The 27,316-nt window shown below is 42.6% G+C and overlaps 1 protein-coding gene across 5 annotated transcripts; it reads left to right on the top strand.

The window, feature by feature from the left end:
* Positions 1–4,428: 4,428 nt before the first annotated feature.
* On the top strand, positions 4,429–27,030 carry Ankub1 (ankyrin repeat and ubiquitin domain containing 1). 5 transcript variants are annotated; one of them, XM_075950908.1, is made up of 7 exons: positions 4,526–5,070; positions 7,055–7,198; positions 13,132–13,348; positions 21,801–21,933; positions 23,601–24,344; positions 24,479–24,533; positions 26,145–26,269. In XM_075950908.1, the coding sequence occupies exons 1-7, from the start codon at positions 4,978–4,980 to the stop codon at positions 26,151–26,153; spliced, it is 1,395 nt and encodes a 464-aa protein (XP_075807023.1). In that variant the 5' UTR covers positions 4,526–4,977; the 3' UTR covers positions 26,154–26,269. The 5 variants fall into 5 exon arrangements, with proteins under 5 accessions (XP_075807022.1, XP_075807021.1, XP_075807019.1 ...); XM_075950907.1 differs by having other exon boundaries at positions 4,429–5,070; positions 7,083–7,198; positions 21,801–21,915; positions 23,601–24,533; positions 26,145–27,030; XM_075950906.1 differs by having other exon boundaries at positions 4,429–5,070; positions 7,083–7,198; positions 23,601–24,533; positions 26,145–27,030.
* The last annotated feature ends 286 nt before the right edge of the window (positions 27,031–27,316 follow it).

Genomic DNA, 27,316 nt, shown 5'->3' with positions numbered 1-27,316 from the left:
CAGCAGGTCAAGGTTCTCGCTGACAAGCCTGAGGAAAATAAAATTACAGGACAACCTCATCACAGGCCCCACACAGTGGAAAAGAGAGTCCACTCCCACAAAAGACATTATCAAGGTCACGCTGGTTTACTGATAGCTGTGACGTTGAGGAAAAACACAATAATTAAGGATGACTCTCAAAGTTCTGATTTGAGCAGCAAAGGAGTTTGGAGCCAATTATGAGATGAAGAAAACTGAGCCGGGCAGTGGTGGCATATGCCTTTAATCCCAGAACTCTGGAGGCAAAGGCAGGCTGATCTCTGTGAGTTCGAGACCAGCCTGGTCTACAAGAGCTAGTTTCCAGGAGAGGCTCCAAAGCTACAGAGAAATCCTGTCTCGGAAAACAAAAACCAAAACAGAAGAGAGAGAGAGAGAGAGAGAGAGAGAGAGAGAGAGAGAGAGAGAGAGAGAGAGAGAGAGTCTACTTTTGTACATTAAGACTAAGACTGAGATTTCCAAATCCAGCATTTTGGAGTCAGAGGCAGGCAGAGCTCTGAGTCCAAGATGAACCAAATCTAATGAGCGAATTACAAGACAGCCAGGGCTACACAGAGAAACCCTGTCTTGGGGGGAAAAAAAAAATGAGACTTCCAAATGGAGTCTAGGAGGCATGAGTAAATGTGCCGGAATGTATGACGTCATTAACAAGCAGCCTCCTTTGCAGAATGTTCATGAAACCATTAAATTAAATCAAGTTCATTTAGAGCCAGGCTTAGTTTAGTGCAAATAAAGCAGGGAGCTTCCTACATTATGTTTTGAAAATACTTGACCCTTCCCCCAATTTGTTTTCCTACGTGAAACTTTTAAAATATCTGAAATCTTTACATTGATTATTTTGTTTGGGTTGAGAAAGAAGGCAGGAAGCAAGAGAAATGGTTCAGAGGTTAAGAGTCTTGTTGCTCCTGTGGAAGACCTGAACTCAGTTCCCAGCACCCATGTGGTAGCTCACAACGACCTATAACACCATTTCCACGGGATCTGATGCCCTCTCCTAACCTCTTTGGGCATCAGGCATGCTTAGGGTGTACACACACACACACACACACACACACACACACACACGAAGGCAAAAACACTCGTATAGGGGCTGGAGAGATGGCTCAGTGGTTAAGAGCATTGCCTGCTCTTCCAAAGGTCCTGAGTTCAATTCCCAGCAACCACATGGTGGCTCACAACCATCTGTAATGAGGTCTGGTGCCCTCTTCTGGCCTTTAGGCATACACGCCAACAGAATATTGTATACATAATAAAGAAATATTTTTAAAAAAAAACACTCGTATACAGAAAAAAAAATAAGTTAAATGAATTTTTTTAAAGATTTTTTAAAAGGAAGTAGATATCAGAGATTTATTCCCCTGTCAATCACTGAATACACTTTATCAATCCTCTTGCCTTATAGATTACAAGATCAAATATGTTTTCAAATATAGAAGGGATACCCACAGATTATATTGTAGTAAGCAAAATGATGAGAATACAGAAATATTCTAATCTTTAAGGATCTGGTGAACATATGAGAGTTTTCTCCACAACCTGGGAGACAATTAAGACAATGGAACATGGGCAAAAAAGGGGAAAGGCTACTACGTATGATGCAAAATTTTACTGAACAGAGCAGTGGTAAAAAACAAAATCTAATTTGCCAATTCTTTATTGCTATAAAACATTCCAACTAATACTGTGATGCTTTGTACTCCAGTTAACCTATTGCTTGTTTTACTTTATTTTTATTGTATGTGTGTGAGTATTTTGTCTACATGTGTCCATGTACACCGTGTGCATGCTTGGTGCCCATGGAGAACAGAAGAGGGTATCAGATGTGTCAGACCCCCTAAACTGGTGTTACTGGGAGTGTGAGCTGGGAACCAAACATGTGGGTGCTGGAAACCAAATTTGGATCCTCTACAAGAGCACCCAGTGCTCTCAACCACTGAGCCACCTCTCCAGCCCCTATAGTGAAGTCCTGGTGTGGGAGGTCCTTCTGTCTGTGTGTTGCTTTTATTGGTTAATGAATAAAGAACTGCTTTGAGCCTCTGGCAGTGAAGAACAGAACTAAGCAGGGAAAGCTGGGCTGTATGCTGGGAGAAAGAAGGGCAGAGTCAGAGAGAAGCCACAGAGCTACCGGAGACAAATGCTGAGAACTTTAGCCTATAAGCCACTGTCATGTGATGGTACACAGATTAATAGAAATGGGCTAAATTATTATGTAAGAGATTAGCCTATAAGAAGCTAGAGCTAATGGGCCAAGCAGCGAGTTAGTTTATAAAGTTTCTGTGTGATTATTTTGGGTCTAAGTTGGCCAGATAGCTAGGAACCAACAAGCAGCCTCCCTTCTCCCACTACAAAGTCCTACCAATCTTAGCAATTTTTTGATCTGATTATCAATATATATTTCTAAAAACAAAGGCATGAGGAAATAATTGAGCTACATTTATCATGTGTCTAGATGAGTAAGTTAAAGCTCCAAGATACGTTAGACAGCAGAGACAGTAATGAAAGAATAAGACATCTGTATCCACTGACTGGTCATTGAGAGAGAAGATTGCTATTTATATCCTTTTCCAGTTGACTTAGTCTTCCTTCCCCAACTTGCCTCTCTACTTGCTACTCCACAATGATACTGCTTTTTATTCTTTTTCCCTGTGTTCAGTACCAAGTAAAATTTTTTAGCTGGGCAAAGTTTGTCTTAAGCCATTTTTATTTTCAAAACTGCTCTTTTCTGTATCTAACTATCTATAGGAGACCAGTGCCCTTGGAATCTTTCCCTATTTTTCAATGCTTCAGTTCTCCTCAGCAACCAACATGGCATCCATCACCACGCTGTTCTATGGTTTCACACGAGCTCTATGAAGAGCCTCAGTCCCGTTGCTCTGTTTGATGTTTTGAGTGCAGAAGCTATGACTCACACAGTTCATGAGAAGTGGAGCAAACAGTCTGGGCTCTGAAACTACTTTTTTTTCTTTTGTTTTTTGTTTTGTTATTTGTTTTTAGAGACAGGGTTTCTCTGTGTAACAGCCCTGGTTATCCTGGAACTCGCTCTGTAGACCAGGCCTGCCTCTGCCTCCTGAAGGCAATTGCCACCATAATCAGCTTGGATCTGGGTTCTAAATTTTAGCCTGAGAACTTAATTCAAATGATTCATGAGAGCCACTGTGATATGAGGAGGGCTTCAAATCCGAGCCGAATAACTGTTTATTGCATAATCTGGGGCACATAATGCAATTTCTTGAATTTTGATTTGATCACGTTTTATTTATACATGACTGCCTTCCCAAATTATACAAATTATTCAAACCCATCATTCTGACTCCAACGTGTGAAATTTATCAGTCTTGTGTGACCACAGCTCTCCTTCCATTTAGAAGAGTTTCAAATAGTTATAAGAGTTACTGTGATCATGGTGTCTCTTCACAGCAATGGAAACCCTAACAAAGACAGATTACTAATAGTGACTCTATTGCCTACTCTTGGGACTCTTTTCCATCTATTGGGTCGCCTTGTCAGCCTCAATATAAGTACTTTTGCCTTGTCTTACTGTATCTTGTTTTATCCTATTTGGCTGTCATCTCTTGGAGACCTGTTCTTTTCTGAAGAGGAAACAATGGGGGGGAGGGGTGTCTGGGGGAGAGGGAGAATGAAGGGTATTAAGTCTCAAACCTTGGGTCACAAGGCTGAGGTGTGCTTATTTAGCATATCAAAGCAGACCTGGTTGTCAGGTTCTCCCAGCATTCCTTAGTACCTACTAGTCACAGGGTATAGTGGACATACCCCAGCCTCTACCCCAAACTCTCCAGACCAGGGACTAGGCTGCCCTTTCCTCATTGGCTCTTCCCTGTACAGTCCAGCCATTTTGGTTACATGCCCCTTTTGTACCTTTGCCCTCTTGGCTGCACCTGGTTCCCTTTCTCCCCTCCTCCTTCTCCTCTCCCTCTTCCCTTGTGGCCCAGCTCAGTCAGGGTCATGCTCCCTGTAAACTCTTCCAGACGCCCCCGTCTCTGCCTATGTTCTCACTTTCTCCACCACCACACCTAGGAGCGGCCGGTCATGTTCTTTCCTTTCCTTTTCCTTTTTTTCATTCAGGGGGAGCCAGGAGGAGTGGAGAGAGGGGAAACTGTGGTCAGGAGGTATGATATGAGAGAAGAATCTCTTTTCAATAAGGAAAAGAAAAAGAATTCCACTGACATCAAGTGGGGTAGAAAGAGATCACAATGGCAGATTGTTCCAAGTAGCACAGAGACCAAAAGAAATATCAATTATATTGTGTTGCAATGCAGCAGATTTTATTGTGCAAGGATGGGAAGGAAAAGCCACATTCGTTTTCTTGGTGTGAGTGGGTATTGTTCTGGACCCCATGGCAGGATTAGACACACTGCCAGAGAGCAAGTACACAAAGTTGTTATGGAAACTAGAACGCCTCCATGCAGCACACATTTGCAGAGGATTTTCAAGGCCACCTCATTCAGCAAGATCAACTCCATCCGCGTATGCCAGTGCGCCCCAATGCAGGCTGTATTCTTATGGGTTCTTTGACCAGCTCTCCTCGAGTAAATGTAAATTCAAAACTCAGGGGATGGCAACTCCATCACCGAAGTGCAACTTGCATGTAGGGTCTTTGCACTGCGTGTCAGAAGCTTGCTCACACTTGCCTCAACCATTGTCTGCGTTCTGGTTTCTGTAATCTGAGAACAAGGTGGCAGTTGTGACCGTCTTCTGAGAGGAACGTTTCCTCCAACAGAGCCACTCACTGTCTGTGTTGTCCCATACCGGGATACGGCGAGTGTGTCTCTTTGCATTCTTTCCGTCGTTGTGGAGAACAGACAGCGACAGCTGCCTCTGGCCATCCATTTTTGTCTTTGAGAACTGGAAGTTTTTCCAGCTATCTCTGAAAACAGGATTTTTGTTTTGTTTCGTTTGTCCCACTTTTGAGAAGGTAAATGCATGATGAGGATTTTTGTGGCTTTTGAAGGATCTTTTGAGGCGTTTGATGTTTCTGCACACGAATCTGTGGAAGCCGTCAAGCAGATGGTAAAGGTATGTATTTAGTCAGGGGCCACTAAGATGGGTTGGAGTTTCATTATGCCTTACAGTTTAAAATGTGCAGGATACAGACTCTATCGGGTCCATTTCTAGCATAAGGAACAAGGAGGTTTCAGAAAATATTCCTTTTTGTTTGTATACTATATTGATAAGAATCTGGTACATTTGGAGATCTTAGATAAGAAAACACACTGAATCAGTAAACTCTGGGATTGAAGGAATTGTCAAGTTTCACTTTTCTTTAATGAGTCCATGGGTCATGCCTGGATCAGATAGTTTATTACAATTGTTCCTAAAAGGACAAAGCACAACGCGAGCTTTAATACGTGCAAAGAGAGTGCCAGCTGTCTGACAAATGCCTTGTATGGCAGATATGAAAAACCAAAGGATTCAGGAGATAGAGAAGACAGTGAACTTATGGGCTTCAGTTTTCTTTTGTATTCAGAGGAAGCTGAGGCGCAGAGAGGGCATCCTACCCACGGCCACACTGCCGGAATAAGAGACAGTCATGAAAAGTTTAATTTAGAGGTGGTCATTCTCATTCATTAAGGAGTATTTCTTTTGTGCTTTGCTTTGTTTTACAAAATGGGGCCTCACTGTGTACCTCTGACTGTAGACCAGGCTGACCTCAAACTCAGAGTGCCTGCCTCTGCCTACTGAGTGCTGGGAATAAAGATATGTGCCACCACAGCCAGCCATATTGAGTATGATTGCTAACAGTGGGGAGATTATTGCAATCTGGACAGGAGATAGTATCCACTATACATCATGGATCTGTTGGAAGTCTGATAAAGCAGATTAACTCTCAGATGTTGTTAAATGCATAAAATACATAAGATAAAAAGATAACCACAGAAGGCATGGTGCTGCATGCTTATAATCCTAGCACTCTGGATGCTAGGGCAGAAGGGATAAAAGATTGAGGCCAGCCTAGGCTAGAGTAAGAGACTCTCCAAGAAAGTAAGAAAAAAGTGAATTGAATTTAAATATAATCTTCAAATAATAAAAGTCATATTTATGACACAATGCCATGGGATGTGGCGTTTTATTAACATTAGCTAAGAGGTCCTAACGGTGCACTTAGCAACTAGTATACTTTCAAATTAGTGATAAGTATGCATAAAACTCTGAAATATCTATAGCACCAGGAACGTGACATGGAGATTAATGCAATTTTTAATTGGTGACAATGCCACAGGTACAGATAATGACTTAACTAAATGCAATTAAAGAGTGGGGGGAAAGCCGGGCAGTGGTGGCGCACGCCTTTAATTCCAGCACTCGGGAGGCAGAGGCAGGCGGATCTCTGTGAGTTCGAGACTAGCCTGGTCTACAGAGCTAGTTCCAGGACAGGCTCCAAAGCCACAGAGAAACCCTGTCTCGAAAAACAAAAAAAACAAAACAAACAAAAAAAAAAGAGTGGGGGGAAGAAATCTCAAATTCACTTAGAGTTAACAAGAATAAAGCAGTAACAACTGGAGAGATGGTTCAGTGGTGAAGAGCAATGGCGGTTTTGTCAGAGGACCTGAGTTCAATTCCCAGGACTCACATGGAAGCTCACTATCATCTGTAATTCCAGTTCCAGGCGCTCCAGTGCCCTCTTCTAGTCTCCCTGGGATCCAGGCACACATGTGGTACACAGATATACATGTGAGCAAAGCACTCACATACATAATATAGAAGTAATTAAAAATTTAAAATGAAGGTTCAGTTTTTTCCCCCCAACTAAAATCTTATTTATAAGCTTTTAGGGAGCAATAGAGTCCAAGTCAAGAACACTATCTAATCTTCCTTCCCTTTCTTCTAAAACAATCAGAATGCCATTGGGAAGGGAGGGAAGGAGAGAGGAAGGAGAAGGGAGAGAAGGAGGGAGGGAGGGAAAGAGGGAAAGATGAAAGGAAGGGGGAGGGGAGCACTGTATTCTTGGTCTGCTAATAAAGAGACGGGCTGTTTTCATAAGCGGCTGTTGCCCTTTAAGGATTATTTCCACATTCCTCTTTCTGAAGACCAACAAGGCAGGTGGTATTTAGAGCTGATGTACGCCGGAGCTGCCCTAAGGAACAACTGGAGGCTGTCAGATGTTGGGATATCTTTCTGCGCAACTCTCAAATGCTTCGTTAAGGTACGATAGAATAACGTTTGCTCAAGATGTCTCTCGCGTTTTGAGATAAGTTGTGGATGGCTCAACTAAGTAGTTTCACAATGTAGAAAAAGCTTGGCATAGGCTGGTGTGGCTGATGCCACCTATACTCCCAGTGCTTCTGAGGCAGAGGCAGGAGAATCATCAGTTTGAGGGCAGTCTGGGCTATATAACAAGATCCTACTAAAAAGAATAAAATAAATATTGCTTTCTTTTTTCCATTTTTTAAAGTTTTTTTTTTTAGAATTTAGATATATTTATTTTATCCTATGTGTTTGCGTTCCCAGCTGGTGCTTGAGGAGGCCCGAAAAGGCTGTTGGATACCCTGGTGTTAGAGCTACGGGTGACTGTGAGCCACTGGATATGGGTTCTGGGAACCAAACTCAGGCCATCTGTAAGAGCAGTACCTTCTGTTGACCCCTGTGCCATCTTTCCAGCCCCTAAAGATTTACTTTTATGTACGTGTATGTATGCACATGAATGCAGATGCCACAGGAGGCCAGAGCCACTGGATTGCTCCAGAGATAGAGTTATAGACAGTTGTGAGCTGCCAGGCATGAGTTCTGAGAACCAAACTTAGGTCCTCTGCAGGAGTGGTATGCCCTCTTAAGCACTGACCCATCTCCCCGGCCCTTCTTGTCTTACATTCTCCTCTTTTCCATTGGTACTCACGTTCTTATGTATGCTTCATGCCTGCTAAGGGTAGTAAGATACAGACACAGCATTCCCTCTGTCCCCTGTCCGTTCCATCTCTCTTTCTCACCTCATCCCTTTGCCATCTGCCCCATCACACCATACAGGACTCAACATAGATCAGAGTCTAATGAATGGCTCTGATATGTCTGTAGAGTGAGACAGATGAGGTCACTTCCCTGGTCATAAGAATTGGGGACAGCGGTGTGACAAAGAGAAATTTCTCAGTAACAGGAAGAATGTGCTGGCTAGTTTTATGACAACTTGACACTAGCTAGAATTATCTGGAAAGAGGAAGCCTCAATTGAGAAAAACATCTCTACCAGACTAGCCTGTGGACAAGCCTGTGGGACGTGTTCTTGATTGATGATTGATGTGGGAGGATCCATCCCACAGGGGGTGGTGCCACACTTGGGCTGGAGAAATCCATGGGGAGCAAGTCAGTAAACAGTGTTCTTCCATAGCCACTGCATCAGCTCCTGCCTCCAGGTTCCTGCCCTGCTTCAGTTCCTGCCCTGACATCCTTCAGTGATGGACTAAGATGTGGTAGTATAAGCTGAAACAAACTCTTTCCACCCCAAGTTGCTCTTGGCCACTGTGTTTTATCACAATAGAAACCCTAAGACAGTGTCTATATCCAAGTACAAAGTAGCCTTCAGAACTAGGTGTATGTGCAGAAGAAATGTCTTTCCCATTTTTAGGGTGCCCTTAATTAATAGCACATAACTAGGATTGCTGGGCTCAGCTTTCATTAAGAACTTTACAGACTCCTAGCTCTAAAATACACAAAACCATGTACTCTGGGATTTCCTGGGCTCAACATCTCTAATTTGAAATTAGTTTTTAATGGGGCTAGTGACCCAATTAAGAGCTGTTGTTTATGCAGGGGTAGAAATAGTATCATACACTCATTTCCAACCCCTGAAAGCATGAGTTCTCATCCCCTTAAAATGTGATACTTATCTTCTCCTACTTAGCAGTAAAAATTTTTATGATGCTCAAAATTAATTCCTTTTTTTTTTTCTAGACAGGGTTTCTCTGTAGCTTTGGAACCTATCCCGGAACTAGCTCTTGTAGACCAGGCTGGTCTCGAACTCACAGAGATCCTCCTATCTCTGCCTCCCGAGTGCTGGGATTAAAGGCATGCGCCACTACTGTCCAGCTCAAAATTAATTCTTAATATGCTTACACAATTAACTAAGATGTTTTAAAAGATACTCTTCTTTATTAAGTACTAAAGACAGGTCACAAAATGCTAAAGATTGCATAACTCCATTTATATAATTTTGATGTTTTCTGAGCATTTATTATTTACATATTCCTTATATTTTAAAGAGTGTTTAACTACCAAAAAGTGAAATTAAGATGACTGTGAAGTCTCCAATTTTCTCTCTCTAATACCCAGAAAATACTTTTAAAGCAAACCAAATTATATTTCTTTTCTTTTCTTTTTCTGACAAGGTCTTGCTATGTATCCCAGGCTGGCCTCAGACTTTTGAGTCAAGATGTTAGGGTTACAAGCACGCGCCTCTAGAGCCCGCTTCTCCTTATGACTTCATGTGGGTTCCTATACCATGTTCAGGCACTGCACGGCTACACAGATCGCCTCCCTACAATCTCCGTGCGCTGCCTAGTGACAATAAGGGTCCAGATTTTTATTTATTTATTGTTGCATGTGTGTAGGCATTTTTCCAGAGTGTATTTCTGTGCATCACGTGTGCCAGGTGCCTGTGGAGGCAGAAGAGGCTGTCAGAGCCCATGGAACCGGATTTAGAGATGGTTTTGAACTTCTATTTGGGTAATGAAACTCAAAATTCAAACATGGGTCCCCTGGAAGACCAGCCAGTGCTCTGAACCACCAAGCCCTCTCTAGCCCCAAGTTTTGGGCTTTTTGTTTTGTTTTGCTTTTTTTTTTCTTTTCTTTTAACTGTTTGCTTGCTTAGAGACAGTTTAATTCTAACATTTGAACTGGCAAGGGGGATTTAATAGCTGAACAAATAGAATGTATTAAGAGTGTTTTATTTAACTAAGGACTGCCTTGGTCTTTATTATTAAGAACTTAAATTTTATCTATTTTCAACTAGTGAATATATTTCCATGATTCTCAGTTCAAAAGATACCAAAGGAAATACATATTAAAGTCTCCCAACTCTGGCTCTAGCTTCCATTCCTAAGAGCAGTCTATATTGTCAGTTATGCTGACAAAAACATTTCACAAGTACAACCAATGCATCAACACCCATGCAAATGCTGCAAGCTCTACACCGAACTCTAATATTTTATGGGGTTCAAAACTACAATACAAGGAATAGTGGCAAAACAGCTTATTCGAGAGTCGAGACAGAACGTGGTTATGATTAGCATGCTGATTAGCACAGGGTTTCATTAGAAATTCTCACATTTTGTGGGCCTTTTACTGATTTTCTTCTTCATTCTGTCTGTTGGAGTTACACCTACAGTTCGTTATCAAAACTTTAAGAAGGAATATAGTGTGTCTCTAATCTAAAGAAGAAAGAATTGCATAAATGTCGGTTCCTATTTCGGTTATATGATTAAGTAGGCTATTCCTGAAATCCACAGCATTTACTATATGTATATAACAGCTGCCAAAAATGTACTTGCAATAATTAAAAAAAATCTGTTGAAAAAGATCCCAACATACATTTGATCTAAGGCAACCAGAGGCTGCTTTCCAAACACGTTATTACTTTACTGCATAACTAAATATATACAAATTCAACTAAAGTCCTTGTTCTGTAACATTTAATTATAGTGCTGTGTGTAAGTCAGTTCTGAGAATCCAGGAGAGCTAAAGCCTTTAACTTACTTTAGCATAAGCTATGAATGTGATAAAAGCCAGAAACTCTAGCTGAGCTCAAAAGCTTATCAAGTCAGCAATTCTTCTTTTTAAACATGTACCCATAGACATATGTCATAAAACAAAATCAAGGTAGTTGCTTTTTATTGTGCTTATATTTTTGTGTAGCTTATGAAGAATTGTTTATGTGATAAGATCTTAGGTAAATATTTAGCTGGTCTACTGTTAAATACATTTTAAAACAGTCTATTTCCCACTATTCCTGCAGACATAGTCTTGAAGGGCCAAGTATAAAAGATAATACGATCACTGTCCATGCTTCAGTGCAGGGCTCTGTGATGCTTCTCAGGGCCCGGATTCCCTCCCTCTGCATAGCATTCCCGTCCCTCTCTATCTTTGAGGCCACATGCTCCCCAATATCCTTGAATTTTTCTCTTTCTCCAACACCGTACTTATAAAACAGTAGAAACAGACCACAGATAACCAGAAAAGAGACATATCCAATGCTATCGGGTGGTGGACAATCTCTTGAGGAAGAATAGAAAGTGAGGATCTGAAGTTACATAGCCAGAAATGGCATCTAAACAGAGCCAGAGAGCTAGTTCTGAGATGCCAACATCAGCTTCAAACATTTTTTTATTTTTGAATATTTTAATACACACACACACACACACACACACACACACACACACACACACGGGAGGAGCTAAAGAAAAGAAGGCATCAGACCCCTGGTGCTGCAGTTCTAGGTGGTTGAGAGCTGCCATGTGGGTGTTGGGAACCAATCTCAGGTTCTCTGCAAGAACAGCAAGTGCTCTCAACAGCTGAGTGTATCTGTACAGCCATCGCTTAGGTCTCACAGCAGGCACTAGGTATGCTGGCAGCCTTATGACCAGGACAGGGATGCATCAGAATTGCTATCACTAGGACAGTCCCAATGTCTGCTGTTTCCTTTGGTTTCAAATTCTTTTTTTTATTATTTTTTAACAAAATACAATAAGATGAAACAAAATGCATCATGTTAAAATTGGACAAAACAAGCCCATAGTAAATTAAAAGAGAAGGCGCAAGAATCAGAGATCCCTTTCATTTACCCACTCAGGAGTCCCATAAAAATAGTAAACTGAAAGCTATAGTCAGAGGACCTGCTGAAGCCCCATGTAGGCCCAGTCTCCACTGCCTTTCAATTACATTTTTACAGTAATTTCTGCCTGTCTATAAATATGTCAGAGATAGGTTTGGCTCACCTGAAGGAGCCAAAGGGCGGCAGGAGCATCCTGGAGTGAGATTTTTACAACGTATACGCAGAACACCCAGCACACTGGCCACAGGCGGCATCTCAGCTTGTTGGGCTGGCTTCGTGTGTAACAGAAGAGAGACTGCATTGGTTCTACCAATTTAAGTCTCTGAAAGAGGCCCTCAATCAAAACATTGGAAACACGTGTTTCATGAGTAACATCATTCCTTCAAGAATTTTTTAAAATGTTTATATTGATTATATTATGGCAATGCTGTTTATTGATTATATTATGGCAATGCTCTCAGGGAAGAGGGGGGTGGAGTGAACATCCTATAAGCTTGTAGCAGGAACAGGCTCCAGGAGGAACCAGAGAAGAATTTAGCTTTGACTTGGTTTCTGTCCTCTGAGACAGTTATGTAGAAAACTTTCCATGTGGATGAGGCTGGTCTTGAACTCCTGATCTTCCTGCCTCTACCTCCCAAAGTCCTACGACTACATGCAAGATGTGGTAAGTGGCTGGATTGCCTGAAGGGTACAGGAAGGACCTGGAAGCCAGGTATTTGCTTCTAAGAAAGCTTCCACGATGGGGATATTCTGAGGCAGTGTCATGCACTTGCCTGTGCCCAGCCAACAGCAGCCAATGCAGAAAAATGTCACAGTCCTGCGGCCACTGAAGAGGAAGTAAAACCAGTTTCACTTCTCTAAACCGGAGGAAGGTATTCGTCTTCCCCACCCCTTCCCCGGCTTGCTCAGGGCTAACATTCCCCCAAACTTTCCATTTTCTCTTTGGATGTCTCAGTTCTACTTTCCTATTGGTCTCTAAAATAAAAGGAACAAACAAACAAAGATTGCTAGTCCACATCCTCTACACACACACACACACACACACACACACACACACACACACACACACACACGCTGGCGGTGCTCGGCTTCCGTATCTGGCTCTGTAAGTGCTAGAATCCTGCAGACTTCATCCCTTCACTCAAAGTGGGGACATGCTGTGTCCTCAAGAAAACAAGTGAGACCAGTGAGACAACGTCCTGGGAGAAAACTAACATTATTTCCCCCATTTGCACATGTCGTGAGAAGCCAAGGTACTCAGACTCCAGTGTCCCTAGCACAAGCTTCAGACAGTGAGTGTCCCCTCTCCTCTCCCCGCAGAAAGAAGACAAGCCTACCCTGTACGTGTTTAATGCTGTGACCCAGGAGATGATGCCAATGATGGAGAGTGTGTCTATTCTGGATAAAAAGGTGTCTGACCTGAGAAGGCTGGTAACTCTGAGGTGTGGCTTCCCCGTGAGCGTCTACTGTCTGCGGACACCAGAGGGACTAGAGATGTACGATTGCAACACCCTCAGGGACTACCGCACTGATATCGGTACTGCCCACCACATTCATGTCAGCCGCCACTCCGCAACCAGAGTTCTCTGATACCAGGTTTTACAGTCTTTCAGGAGAAAATGGAAAGCAGCTTTTTATATGCAGACTGTATTTTAGTTACCCTAAAATAGTTAATGCCTTATGTGGTTTAACGATAAGAAGTATAAAAAGACATACAGGGAGTGCTTTTAGGGCCAGGAGGCCAAGGAGTTATCCCTATACATCTTTTTATACTTGTTATCAAGATTTAAAATCACGAATTAAATCACAACAAATGGAGCTGTTGCAAATTGAAACCTCAGTAGGCACACTGCTCAGGTGTAAATTATCAATACTTTGTTCTTTCATCTGGGTCTGTAGAGTAAGAAACAAAGATCTCAGAGCTCTGTTTATTCCCATATTTAATTTAAAAAGTGTGTGTGTGTGTGTGTGTGTGTGTGTGTGTGTGTGTGTGTGTGTGTGTGTATGAGAATATATGTAGATGGATTTTTCAGCAGGACCGCCAGCTGCTCCCAAATGACCACACAGAGACTTGGTATAAATTATAAATGTTCCACTGATAGCTTAGGATTGTTCTTAGCTAGCTCTTATAACTTACACTGACCCATTTCTATTAATCCATGTGCTGCCCCAAGACTCTTTACCCCATTTACATCCTTCCCATCCTGCTCGCCCTGTCTCTCAAGGCGTTTCATGGTGTCTCCTCCTGACCCTGACACTTGGCCCCTCTTCTCACCAGCATTCTCTCTGCCCCAAGAGGTCCTGCCTTGCCATCGGCAAGGGAGCAATACATCTTCACAGTGTACAAACGGATCATTCCACAGCAAACACATGTATGTGTACATATGTACAGGTACCTTTGGAGGCCAGAAGAAGGAGTCAGGTGCCCCAGACTGGACTTGCATGTGGTTATGAGCTGCTTACTGTGCTGGGAACTGAACTCCAGGTCCTCTGCAAGAGCAGCGTCGTGCTCTTAGCTGCTGAGCCGTCTCTCCAGCTCTCTTCTGCTAATTCTTAAAGCAGCATTTTGCTAATATCCTCGGGGGGGAAGGACAAAACTCAAGTGACACCATTTTCGTCTTCTAAGTGTATTTCAAGCACAGATGGACTCAGGTTTACTTTTTCCTTAGTGCACGTGGCAGAACTCGCTTTGCATGATCTCATCTTTAAATGTTGCCAGTTTTGTTAAAACAAGCTTCTCAAGAGCAGTGCTGCGCAGGATGAAAAGCTGCCGTAGCGGACCGGAATCCACCAACAGAAAGATCACAGCCTTTCCTTCAATACGACAGAGTCAGGCCACATCTTCTTGGCCAAACATGAACGAGAAAAAGAACTAAATTTGTCTTACCTAGACTAAAAAGTGACTCAGACCTTGGATTATTGTCGAAAGGTGACTGGGTCCTCGCTGAAGACCCATCTGCCCCGAGTGGGAGTGTGCTAAAATATTTGCTGCCAGGGATTTTGAGTTCCCTTAACAAACACACAGGGCTCTGCATGCGTGCATGAGCTAAATAGTTTTGCTTTCTGTCACTGCTAAATCTACACTTACTGATATTTCCCCAGGCTCTTCTTTCGCTTAGCAATCTGTTTTCCTTTCGTTTGGAGCTGAGCATCAAAAACTTTGATATCAATTATTGTCTCCATTTTTGATCAGAGAAAGTGAAATTGTTGGATTTGTCCCCAAAGTGCTAGTCTAGTTCTGAGTACTTGCTGGAGGCACACATGGCCTGGAAGGTAAGGCTCACATGGGCATTTGTACTCAAGCAACCGATAATCTCATGCTTTAATTAAAGATCAAGAGAGGAAACAAAACTAGAATGATTTCTGGAGAATGTTCATTCACTTGCATACTTCTTGGATTATGACATTTTAAAGCTGGGAAGAATTTAAAAATTACTTCACCCAAACCCACCTTTCCCAGATTTAAAAAAAAAAAAAGCAAAGTTTCTGAATGGTTCATTCATGTTATGTTGAAGAAAAGAACCCCCTTAAAATAAACATTCGAAGGGATAAGATTGGGGTGGAGGTGAGAGAGACGATTTCAGATACAAAATCCAGAGCCCAGGAACCATTTAGGTAGATCTCCTGGCTACCTGGAGAACACAGGACATTGGAGGAAAGGCTCAAAAAGGAAGTATGGGGGTGGGGTGACTCTGACCTGCTTCTTATGATTCCTGAGGGGTCACCGGCATTCCTTAGGAAGCTGCCCTCCTCGCTTTACCTACAGGAATCGCGAACAGCATTCTCAGCCTTGCTGCCATCTGAAAGTGAACTATGAATCACTCTCCCAAAGGAGTGGACGATAACATTTTGGGAATACAATCAAGTCCAGGTTGAAAAACCAAAGGTTGAAGTTTCTCAATGAGTCAGCATACATACCTGCTCATCCAGAAATGTACAAAGGTTGAAGTTTCTCAATGAGTCAGCATACATACCTGCTCATACAGAAATGTACAAAGCTGCCTCTGCCTGCTAGGCATTTACAGTAAAGGAGAAAGAATGAGCCTTGGCCGTATCCTCAGTTATAATCCAACAAACCAGAGCGGCACAGGCTGATGGGATCACAAGGTGTCGTTCAGGAGAATATGGCTTTGAGCACGTAAGATGCAGAACTGTAAATGGTCTGAGAGGAGGAATGGAAGGCATTCTGGGCTTCCAGGTCAGGAGAAAATAATCAAGCTATAGGCTTGTGAACATGCTAATCCCTAGGAGAGGCTGAAAATAAGAGACTATAAACCAAGAGGATTTCCCTGACAACATGGGGAAGCTCAGCTAAATGAGCCAACCATGGTGGTACGTGCTTATTAATTCTAGCACTTAGGAAGCAAAGACAGGAGGATCACCACAAATCCGAGGTCACGCTGGTCTGTGTGGCAAGTGGCAAGCTGACCAGAGCTACAGAGAGAGTGACTGTACCCACCTCCAAATGGAAAAACAATTAAATGGGGAGTTGGGGACATGGCTCAGTTGACAAAGTGCTTGTCTTACAAACTGGAGGACCTTGGTTTGAGCCCCACTACCCAGAGAGAAGCCAGGTGCAATGGAGCATGCCTATAGCCCCAGCTTTAGTGGGCACAGACAGAAGCTGTGTGGAGCTTGCTGGCCAGTTCGTCTAGTTGAATTGCTGAGGTTTGGATCAAATAAGAGATCCTGTAGTAGTAGGAGCAGCGGGCTGAGTCCCCGCACCCGGCCGCCTGAACGGCTAGCTTTACCCGAAATAATTACACGGAAACTGTATTCTTTTAAACACTGCCTGACCCATTAGTTTCAGTTTCTTATTGGCTAGCTTTTACATATTGATCTAACCCATTTCTATTAATCTGTGTAGCCCATAAGCTGGCTTACCAGAGATGATCTTAACCTGCGTCTGACTGGAGTGGGAGAACCATGGCGACTCTTTCACTCAGCTTCTTTCTCCCAGCATTCCATTCTGTTTACTCCGCCTACCTAAGGGTTGGCCTATCAAATGGGTCTAGGCAGTTTCTTTATTAATAAGAAATCACTCCCACATCATTTCCCCTTTTTCTGTTTAAACAAAAAAGAAAGGCTTTAACTTTAACATAATAAAATTACATATAGCAAAACAGTTATTAAGAAAGAATCACAGTTACAATATTAAATCTATTTTATCTTTTATCATAACAATGGAAAACTATAACTACCTATCCATTCTTCAACTCCATCAAAGACTCCAGAAGGATATAATATTACCTAAGTAAACAAGAAAATGACAGAGACATCTCGCTGCCTGTACAGTCACCCAAAGTTCCTCTGTACCATTGGGGCATCCATCTTCAGCCTTCAGGCCCATAGTATCCAGCAGACATTTCCATGAAGCAGGCAATTTCAAAGACAGTTCAGTCACTATCTGCTGTGTCCTGCAGAATGTCTCGCAGACTCTTTCATGAGTCATGAACCCCAAAAGACAGTCTCACCTTTAGGCAAGTTTAGCAGTCCTCTCTCTGCGGGTTCTCTGTGTCCATTTTATGCAACAGTCCAGGCAAGAGCAGTTTCTTGCCCAAATGGCTATCAAACTCCATAAGGATCCTCTTTGATGCCCATCTTCCTCTCGAAGTAGATTGGTGCTGCCAGGAGCAGACATGTCTCATTGTCATGAAAAGTCCTAAGTTATTAAAATATTTTAAATGTCATATTCTGTAGCCTTTGAGAGATATGAAGAATGCCTATCTGAAATATATCTCTATATATCTAGAAAATCTAAGTAACATGACTACAAACTTGACTATTATTTATGATTATCCATCAACAACCTATATTTCCTAATTATACATTACATTTTAAAAATGAACTACACAATCACACCTTATTCAAGATCAAAAATACATATACATATAACAAAATTGACCTTAAAATCCATACCAATGCAAATTATTCATACCTATATCATATCCCCCTTTAAATGTAAAAGAACATCTATAAACAATTTTTGGGAATATGGGCGCAGTTTTTTCTCTCCAAACTGCTTCCTGCTGAATGGGGGCGTCGTTAATTAGGTCTTTTATGGTATAACCTGTGTGCTAGTTTCATCTCAGTTGGCAGTTGAGCAAAGCAATTTTTTGAAGATGTCACAACAACCTTTCAGGAGGGCGTGGTCTATCATACCAAATTGTAATAGAAGAAATCCACAGGGTCTGGTCCTCTGTGAAAACAAAAGAAGACCCTCTCCAAAGCATCATATTCTTAGACCCAAATTTTGAAATCGTAATACCCTTATATCCATTCTGGTTTAGCTTGGCAGCCCATGTAATGAAATGTCTCTCTGTACTTAGCTCCTTTAGAGTAAAAAATTTTAAAGAAAGCATAATGTACATAATCCAGACTCTCTGTGAATTTTTTATTTTTACATGGCTTATTTTTCTTTATTTTTTTTAATCTCTTAACTATCTGTACTCTGTCTCTTTAAAGACTTTACCTTTTTTTTTTAACCATTAACTTTATTCTCTATATTCTTTTTCTTCTCTCTCTCAAGCCTACGTACATTCATCCAACAGTATGGTCTTTTATGTCTGAATCTGTTTTATTGTGAATCTGTAACATTTTTTTTACTATCCAGGAGCATTTCTTAAAATGTTAAGCAGTTCTTAAAAACTTAAGTTGCACCATGTACAGGTAATACGGTAATAAGGTACAGCCTGTTTCCTGCCCAGTCTAAACCTTAACTGCGCTGTTTTTATGGTAATTACGGTAGTTCCTACCGGAGACCAGCACAGTTCAGCATGGCGGAGCTGAGCAGCTCCTGCCTCAGAGCCATTTGGTGCCCCTGAGCCACACATAGTTCCAGGCACACAGCAGTCCACATTGCCATCAACCAAGCCATAGAGCTTTACTCCAAATGCTCCATTCAAAAGCTCTGTCTCCCACAGGGGCCAGACAGAGATCGCAATGGCAGCACAGCCCAGAAAGCAGCGGTTTAAAACTGCAGCTTTTTTCCTGTTGCGGATGCTGAGTCAGGAAATTCTCTCTGCAGCACACCACCCACAAGCCACAAAAGAACTGTGTTAAATTCTCTCTCACCTTTTTAAAGCCCTCTCAGGTTTTTAAGTGGATTTAGGCCATCACGTCTGGGCGCCACTCTGTAGTAGTAGGAGCAGCGGGCTGAGTCCCCGCACCCGGCCGCCTGAACGGCTAGCTTTACCCGAAATAATTACACGGAAACTGTATTCTTTTAAACACTGCCTGACCCATTAGTTTCAGTTTCTTATTGGCTAGCTTTTACATATTGATCTAACCCATTTCTATTAATCTGTGTAGCCCATAAGCTGGCTTACCAGGGATGATCTTAACCTGCGTCTGACTGGAGTGGGAGAACCATGGCGACTCTTTCACTCAGCTTCTTTCTCCCAGCATTCCATTCTGTTTACTCCGCCTACCTAAGGGTTGGCCTATCAAATGGGTCTAGGCAGTTTCTTTATTAATAAGAAATCACTCCCACATCAAGATCCTGCCTCTAAAAATAAGGTAGATGCTGGGTGGTGGTGGTGCATGCCTTTAATCACAGCACTAGAGAGGCAGAGGCAGGCGGATCTGGTCTACAAGAACTAGTTCCAGGACAGGCTCCAAAGCTACAGAGAAACCCTGACTTGAAAAAAAAAAAAGGTTGAAAGCAGATTAAGAAAGACCCTAGTGGGGGGCTGGAGATATGACTCAACATTTAAGAGTACCTAGATTCAAATCCCAGCACTTCCAGGGCAGCTCACAACTGTCTTTAACTCCAAGATCTGACACCCTCAACAGACATGCAGGTGTAGGCAATTTTTCTGGCCTGCCTGCCAGCTCCCACATAACCACATGGAGACTTCTTATTAATTATGAAAGCTTGACCAATAGCTTAGGCTTATTTCTAACTAGCTCTTCTAACTTAAAGTAACCCGTTTCTATTAGTTTACTTTCTGCCACTCTATTCTTTAATATGTTTTATTCATATTCTATTAGTTTTTGTGTTTAGTTTATATTATTACTACAAGTGATTATGCACTATTGTTTTCTAAAATTTATGAAAACTGAAATATTTATAAGGTATTTCTCTATTCTGTACTATAAATAAGTCATATTACCCTATAAGTCAAAAAAAAGTTTATTTTCTGCCATGTGGCCTCATTACCTTTACTCTGCCCATGATGCTTTCCTGCTTCCTCTGTGTCTGGCTGGCAACTCCTTCCGATTCCATCCTTCTTCCCAGCATTCTCTCTGTCCCCCCAAATCCTACCTAGCTATAGGCCATTTAGTTTTTTATTAAATCAATGACAGTGAAATATCGTCCCACAGTGTAAAGGAATATTCCACATTTTGCAGGCAAAACACCGATGCACATGAAATTTCTAAAAATAACATACATAATAAATAAAGGCCCTCAACAATGACTTCTGGGCTCCATACATATGCACCTGCACATCCACACTGATTAAGGAATTTTGGCTTGAGATTAAGGACAGAATTTCCAACATTCTGAAATGACACTAAACATCCTTAGGCATCTGTGCTATATAGTTATGTGAAGCCACACTCTCAGCGGTGACAATTAGAAAGTTAAAATATCAGTTAGCTCTGAAAAATATTGAAGATATTTTATATCTCAGCCAAGAGTTAATTCCTTTCAAAAATATTTATCAGGGGCTGGAGAGATGGCTCAGTGGCTAAGAGTATTGCCTGCTCTTCCAAAGGTCCTGAGTTCAATTCCCAGCAACCACATGGTGGCTCACAACCATCTGTAGTGAGGTCTGGTGCCCTCTTCTGGCCTGCAGACATACACACAGACAGAATATTGTATACATAATATAATAAATAAATATTTAAAAAAAATATTTATCAGTCGGGTGGTGGTGGTGGTGCATACCTTTAACCCCAGCACTTGGGAGGCAGCGGCAGGCAGATCTCTGAGTTCCAGGGCAGCCTGGTCTACAGAGCAAGTTCCAAGACAGCCAGGACTACACAGAGAAACCCTGTCTTGAAAAACAAACAAACAACAACAACAGCAAAACTTGTGTGTGTGTGTGTGTGTGTGTGTGTGTGTCCACAAAGGTCAGAAGAGATTATCAGCCCTTGATCAGATCTTTTGAAGCTGAAGTTACAGGCAATTACAAGCCACCATATGGGTGCTGGGAACTAAATTCGGGTCCTTCGTAAGAGTCAAAAGTGTTCTTAACCACTGAGCCATCTTTCTAACCCCAAGATTTAATATCTTCTGTCAAAGAAAACATGTATATCCATCTCACCGGTGTGCAATTTTTCTTTAGTCTTTTATGAATGATAAAATTATACATATACCAAAGAATTGTTTTCAACTAAAATATTTTAAACATTTATTTGATTTTAAACTCTGTGTGTGTTTGTGTGCCACGTGTCTGTGTGTCTGTTTGGGGGGGAATGGTTACGTGCACATGAGTGCTGATGCACAAGGAAGGGTCAGAACCCCTGGATCTGGAATTACAAGTGGTTGTAATTGCAAGAGCAATACACACTCTACCACTGAGTCATCTTTCAAGTCCCAGATATTTTTAAACATACATTTATTTATTTATTTAGTGCCAAAATACATGTGGAGGTCAGAGACTAACTTGGGGGAGTCAGTTCTTCCCTTCCACCGTGTGGGTCCCCGGATCAGACTCAGGTAGGCCAGCTTGGCATCCAGCACCTTTACTCACTGAGTCATCTCGTTGGCTCCCAAAATAAATCCTTTATGATGGATTATAAGTAAATGCCTGATGTGTATACATATTTGATAAACCTGTTCACCCCAAACTGAGTGTGTTAAAGGGCTTTCCCCAGCCAGTAGAGGCCTGAAGGAAAATGGCATCCATCCCTACCTCCCGACTTGAAGGCTTCATTTCACTAAACTCTCGCTCTGTTTGGAGAAAGCGATCTTTAAAGCTTAATCCATTGCTGAGCCACAGTGACAGACTGGACCATAAATCATCTCTCTCAATCCACAGGCACAACACTTCGTTTGGATGTCTGGGATGGATGGAAGGAATTTCTCATGGGATGTCTTCTCGGGCAAAAGCCTAAAGTCCAGCGATTCTTATCAAAAGAAGGACCAGTACTCAAGTACGAGAACCAAAGCAGGTGTTAGATGGATTTAAGTCACTTTGTTCTAAGCCTCCATTCATTCTTGCCCCTGGCATTGAGATATGACTGTAGCTGGTTTCTTCATTGGATGCCAGGGTTCAACAACAGATATTGTCCTCAAATCATAAGCTGGTATTCAATTTCAAAGGTCTGGTTGTATTAGAGTTTAGAAATGACAAGAGTCAGGCTTCTCCTTTAGAAGCCTTAGTAAGAACTGATTTGGTTACCTGCCACTGTCTCCAGCCAGCCCTTCACATACAGTGACCATCAGGACAGCTCACACGGGGTACCAAGCTGCCCTCTCTCTCTCTCTCGTGCCTCTGACATGAATCTTATTCTGCATGAATGAATGAGTTTGCTGAGATCAGAATAAAATGCTGTCCTGTTGCTGGATCAATAATAGTTCCTTCTGCCGGGCGGTGGTGGCGCACGCCTTTAATCCCAGCACTCGGGAGGCAGAGGCAGGCGGATCTCTGTGAGTTTGAGACAGCCTGGTCTACAGGAGCTAGTTCCAGGACAGGCTCCAAAACCACAGAGAAACCCTGTCTTGAAAAACCAAAAAAAAATAATAATAATAATAGTTCCTTCTTTTGCCTTCCGTGAAGGGTGATGTGTGTCTGGGACTGTTGAACATGGCTGGCTTGGAGAAGCTGGTGGCTATTTTACTGCGTTACTACAGCCAGCAGCTTCCCAAAGTTGAATTAACTAGTGGACAGGTGTTTTAGAACAGTGCCCTCTTGTGGGTGATTTGAACATGTTTTACCAAATGCAGACACCGCCAGGCGCTCCAAGGAGTTAGTTCTTGCAACCAACCGTGAAATAGTCTAACCTTCCCATCAGCCTCTGTTTAGAGATAGTTGCGATCCTGTTTCATATTCTAAATGCAAAGAAATACCTGTGTCACTTTTCATACTGTGTTAGTGAGCATACTGCTGTGACCAAGCACTGTACTGTGTTTATGTTTTATCCTTCATATGTACAATAATTTCATGGTAGGCACGCTTCATGTGAAGAAACTGAGATTTCAAAGATGTATGTTTGACTTATCTTTCAAGTTTGGGCAAGATATTGGGAGTGGCGGGGGTGGTAAGGTACAAGGCGTGATCTATTTTAAGACCTGTAGCTCATGTGTGGTAGCACATGCCCACAGTGCCAACAGTCAAGAAGATAGGGAGAATCAGGAGTTCAAGGCCAGCCTTAGCTACCTAGTGGCTCCAAGACCAGTGTGGTCTATGCGAGACCCTGTCTCACAAAAACAAAACTGATTGTGTGTGTGTGTGTGAGTGTGTGTGTGTGTGGTGTTGTACATTCTGGGCATGCATGCGCACGTGTGTGAGCTCATGCATGAAAGTCAGAGGCGAATGTCAGGTGTCCCGCTCTATCACTTTCTACCGTGTTCTGTTGAGACAAGGTCTCTCTCTGGTGCAGGCCAGCGGGCAGCAAGGCCTAACAATTGTGTCTCTGCCCTCACAGCGCCGCGTTACGGGTTCACCAGGAAGTTTTACCCACAGTACCCAACATCCCAACCCCTCTAAACTATGCTCACAGTTAAATGAGTAAACATAAATAAAATATCATTATAAATGAGCATCGTAAGGAATATTGATTATTGTCTGTTTGCTGACTTACTAACCCTTTCTGCCAAACTTGTTGCTCTCATTCAGGTACCAGAAAAGGGTAGCCCTGTACATCGCTGCCTTTCACGGACACACCGAACTCACTGAATGGGCTCTGAAGCAGGGCGCGCAGCCCCACGAGGCTGTTGGTGTTCACCCTTATCGAGCCTGGTGCCACGAAGCCCTTCACGCGGACGTCTCTGACTGCCCTATTCACGCGGCTGCAGAAGCCGGCCAACTGCTAATTCTGAAGGCCTTTGTCAACTGCGACGTCCTGTGCTTGGAATGTAAAAATGCAGCCGGGCGAACGCCCCTGGCCATTGCAGCGAAACGCCAGCATGAAGCCTGTGTGTTATATTTACTGAATAAAATGTGGTCCACGGTTTCTTTTCTAAAACTTTCAGTTCCGATGAGGATTTATATTAAAATAAAACAGTGGATTCTCAGAGCTCAGAGTCATAGGGGCCAGAAAAGCCAGCTTGGTAGAGCAAGAATCTCCGGGGCAAAAGTTGGAGACACCGTGGTGGTGGATGGTTTCACTAAGCCAAAAATGACTTCCAAGAGCTGGCACAAGGCTGGAGACAAGAACTGGCAAAGCACTCGGAGTCAACTACCATTTTGCAAGCAACAATCAAGCAGGAAATCTGTCAATTCTTTACTAATTTCACAAAGGGACACCGGAAAACAAATCACACTCCCATCCTTAGTAAAAACAAATACGTCCTCAGAACCACAACGTCCTCAACAAGAAAGCCAGCAAAATAAAACTGCCCCAGCTGGGAGAAAAGAAAAGTATGTAAAAAATGCCTATCTCCCCCAGGTCCCGCTTCCCCCAGTCTCCAGAGTGGATTATCCCCACCGAATGCTCCACTGTGCTCCGCCCGGTGCCAACCGTTTGCTAAAATCCTTTTTCACATCTTTCTCAGAGCACAGTGGGAGGACTCCGAGAGAGAACGCCATCTACTGCTTAGCTGTGGCAAGGTAATGTTTACTCTTTAAACAAGCAAGGGCATGTTTGCTATGGTAGGTCTGGACAGGGAAATGTTCACGAAGCCCTACTGCAGCATTCTGAGTAACACAAGTTGTTTTAACACTTACTAATTTACTTAGCATCAAGGACTTTGTCTTGCAGAGTCTGGTGACACTTGCCTCTCTCTAATCCCAGCACTTGAGAGAGACTAAGAGGATCTCATTTCATCCTCAAATCTATGGAAAAACTCAACTGGTGCTATCAGCCAGTCCTTGAGCTCCCAGGAAGGGACACGGGACAAAGAAACTGAAAATAGGGGAGGTTATCATCAACACTGCCCCAAAGACTGAATAGCCATTAAAGTATAGGGACAAAAAAAGAATAAATTGAAAACAAATAAGGAGGCTTATGGGACAAGATTCACAGGAGAGAGAAGATCTGTCCTAGGTAGAACGATAGCATTGGCATTGACCTTTAAGGGAATAGACTATCACAGTTGGAGGACACAGAAGTGTATCAAGAGGGCTTTCAGGAACATACACATCCATAACTGAAAATAAAACCTAAATTAAATCATTTCTGTTCTGCTTTAGAGGTGAGGCACAGCTGGGTGCCTGGGTTAGAGAAGTGTGGATGTGTGACCGTTTTTATCTTGCTCAGCATCATGTGAAGGCAACTTCAAACAGGACTTCCTCGGTTTGCTTTCCTTTCCATACTGGTTTGGTTTGGTTTCCTCCTAACTTGCTGCCACCTAGTGGGGAGAGTAATTTAGGCTGTAAAATTCAAAATTTAGCACCCAACTTTATGGCAATTTTTAAAAATTTAAGAATTAAAAAACTAATCAGCAGATCTTAGTGTGGTCACGCATGCCTATGTCGTAGCCTCTTTCTGACAGAGTCCTCCTCTCTGTTTCTCTCTATGCCTCTCTCTGCTCTTCCTCCTTCTCTTTCCCTCTCTCCTTTCCCCTTCCCTGAATAAATATCCAACCTCACTCTGCATGGCTTGCCTATCCAACTCGATCTCTCATCCACCACGTGGCTCCCTGTTAGAAAAACTAACAAGTCAGAGTGACTGTTCCCAGGTTTAAGAATTAATTCTATGGCCAGCACAGATGGGTTAACCCAGTTAGAGGGTTCAGAAAGACATAACCACTGAGATAAAGCAAGAAGTAAGCCCAACACACAAAAAAATGTTGTTACAACCCAGAAAATTCCCCACAAACTTGTGTGGTTTTCAGTTTCTAATGGCAGTTTGTAAAGTTCTAGCACTTTTTAGGGAGAATATCCTTCCTGCCTCATTGTAAGACCTTGGCTTTAGAAAGACCGTAGTTTATAGTTCTCCTCATACCTATGTGGCAAGCGAACCAGACAGCAATGAAATCACCCTCAACGGAATGGTGGGTGTATGCTTTTAATCCCAGCACTCAGGAGGCAGAGGCAGGTGGATCTCTGTGAGTTCGAGGCCAGCCTCTAAAACTACAGCAAAACCTTGTCTTGAAAAACCAAAAAAAAAAAAAAAAATTAAAAAATAAAATAAAAATCACCATCATTATTCAGCAATGGGCAGGGAAGAGGTTGTGAATTGTGTCTTTTTATTTTTTGTTTGTTTTGTTTTTCTTGTAGCGCCTTTAAGGAGAAGCGATGGCTCCAACAATTAGAAATAGCAAGGGTCCTGGCCAAAAAGAGCGTTTCTAACCTGACTGTCCAAGGAGGTCCAGAAAAGTGTGAAAACCTTCCAGAAACTTTGCTTTGAAAAGTCACATGAGCCCTGGATTGGAGCATGATATGGTCAAATAGAGTCTCCATTTCTAACGTCAATATATCAAACTACAATTCTAGTGCTACATGGCTTCAGCCGGGTGTTGAATGTTTAACAGCAAGCTTTCTTAGACACTGTACTATTCAAAGTTCTCTAGAGGAGCAGAACCCACAAAATGACTAAGTATTGAAAGGGTTTATGAGGTTGGCTCACAAGATGTTTGGATGGTCCAACAGCAGCTCCCTTCACAGTGATGAAACTGGTGCCTGCTCGATCCAGGAGGAGGGACAGCTCCACCATCCCAACCTGGTGCCAAGGCGGAAGGATGCCTGCTCTTCATATCAACAGCCAGAAGAAAATGGACTTTTCTATCAGGGAAGAAAGGCAGCAGCAACAACAACAGGGGGAAACTGAGGCACAAGGGCAAGCAGGCAAGGAGCAAAACTATCCCCTGGGACCTCCTTCCTTGTGACTGTTGTGGTGTTTTGAATAAAGATGCCTCCCTCCACAGGTTCATATATTTGAATCCTTAGAGGTTTTTTTTTTTTTTTTGAGGAAGTAGGTCACTGGAGATGTGTTTTGATGTTTCAAAAGCCCATGCTAGGCCCCATTTCTCTGCCTGTGGATCAGGATGTAGCTCTCAGCTGCTACTCCAGCACCTGTCTGCAGGCTACCATGCTCCCCACCATGATGATAACGGACTAAACCTCTGAAACTGTAAGCCAGCCCCAATTAAATGTTTTCTTTCATAAGAGTCACCTTGGTCATGTGTCTCTTCACAGCCATAGAGCAGAGACTGAGACAGCTGCTGTTAGAAGATGCCATGTGATGTGGATATACCCACTTTCAAATAACCGAAACAAGAAAACCCTCATACACATCAGGGGTTCACCTCTATCCAGATAATCCCTCACCTGCATTCTCAGGGGGCTAGCCTTTGTCCAGATAACCCCTCACCCTCTTTCTCAGGGGCTAGCCTTTGTCCAGATAACCCCTCACCCTCTTTCTCAGGGGCTAGCCTTTATCCGGATAACTC

Source organism: Microtus pennsylvanicus, chromosome 16 (genome assembly GCF_037038515.1).
Source record: "Microtus pennsylvanicus isolate mMicPen1 chromosome 16, mMicPen1.hap1, whole genome shotgun sequence".
Taxonomy (NCBI): domain Eukaryota; kingdom Metazoa; phylum Chordata; class Mammalia; order Rodentia; family Cricetidae; genus Microtus; species Microtus pennsylvanicus.
This window is presented reverse-complemented; position numbering and strand designations above follow the sequence as displayed.

What these genes read in the sequence shown, in the direction of transcription:
- Ankub1 (XM_075950903.1), top strand. Translation starts at nt 4,978, where the DNA reads ATGATGAGGATTTTTGTGGCTTTTGAAGGATCTTTTGAGGCGTTTGAT. An exon ending in CCGTCAAGCAGATGGTAAAG is followed by an intron (nt 5,071 to 7,054) that starts GTATGTATTTAG and finishes TTGCCCTTTAAG; the next exon opens with GATTATTTCCACATTCCTCT. An exon ending in TACTGCTTAGCTGTGGCAAG is followed by an intron (nt 24,534 to 26,144) that starts GTAATGTTTACT and finishes TTTTTCTTGTAG; the next exon opens with CGCCTTTAAGGAGAAGCGAT.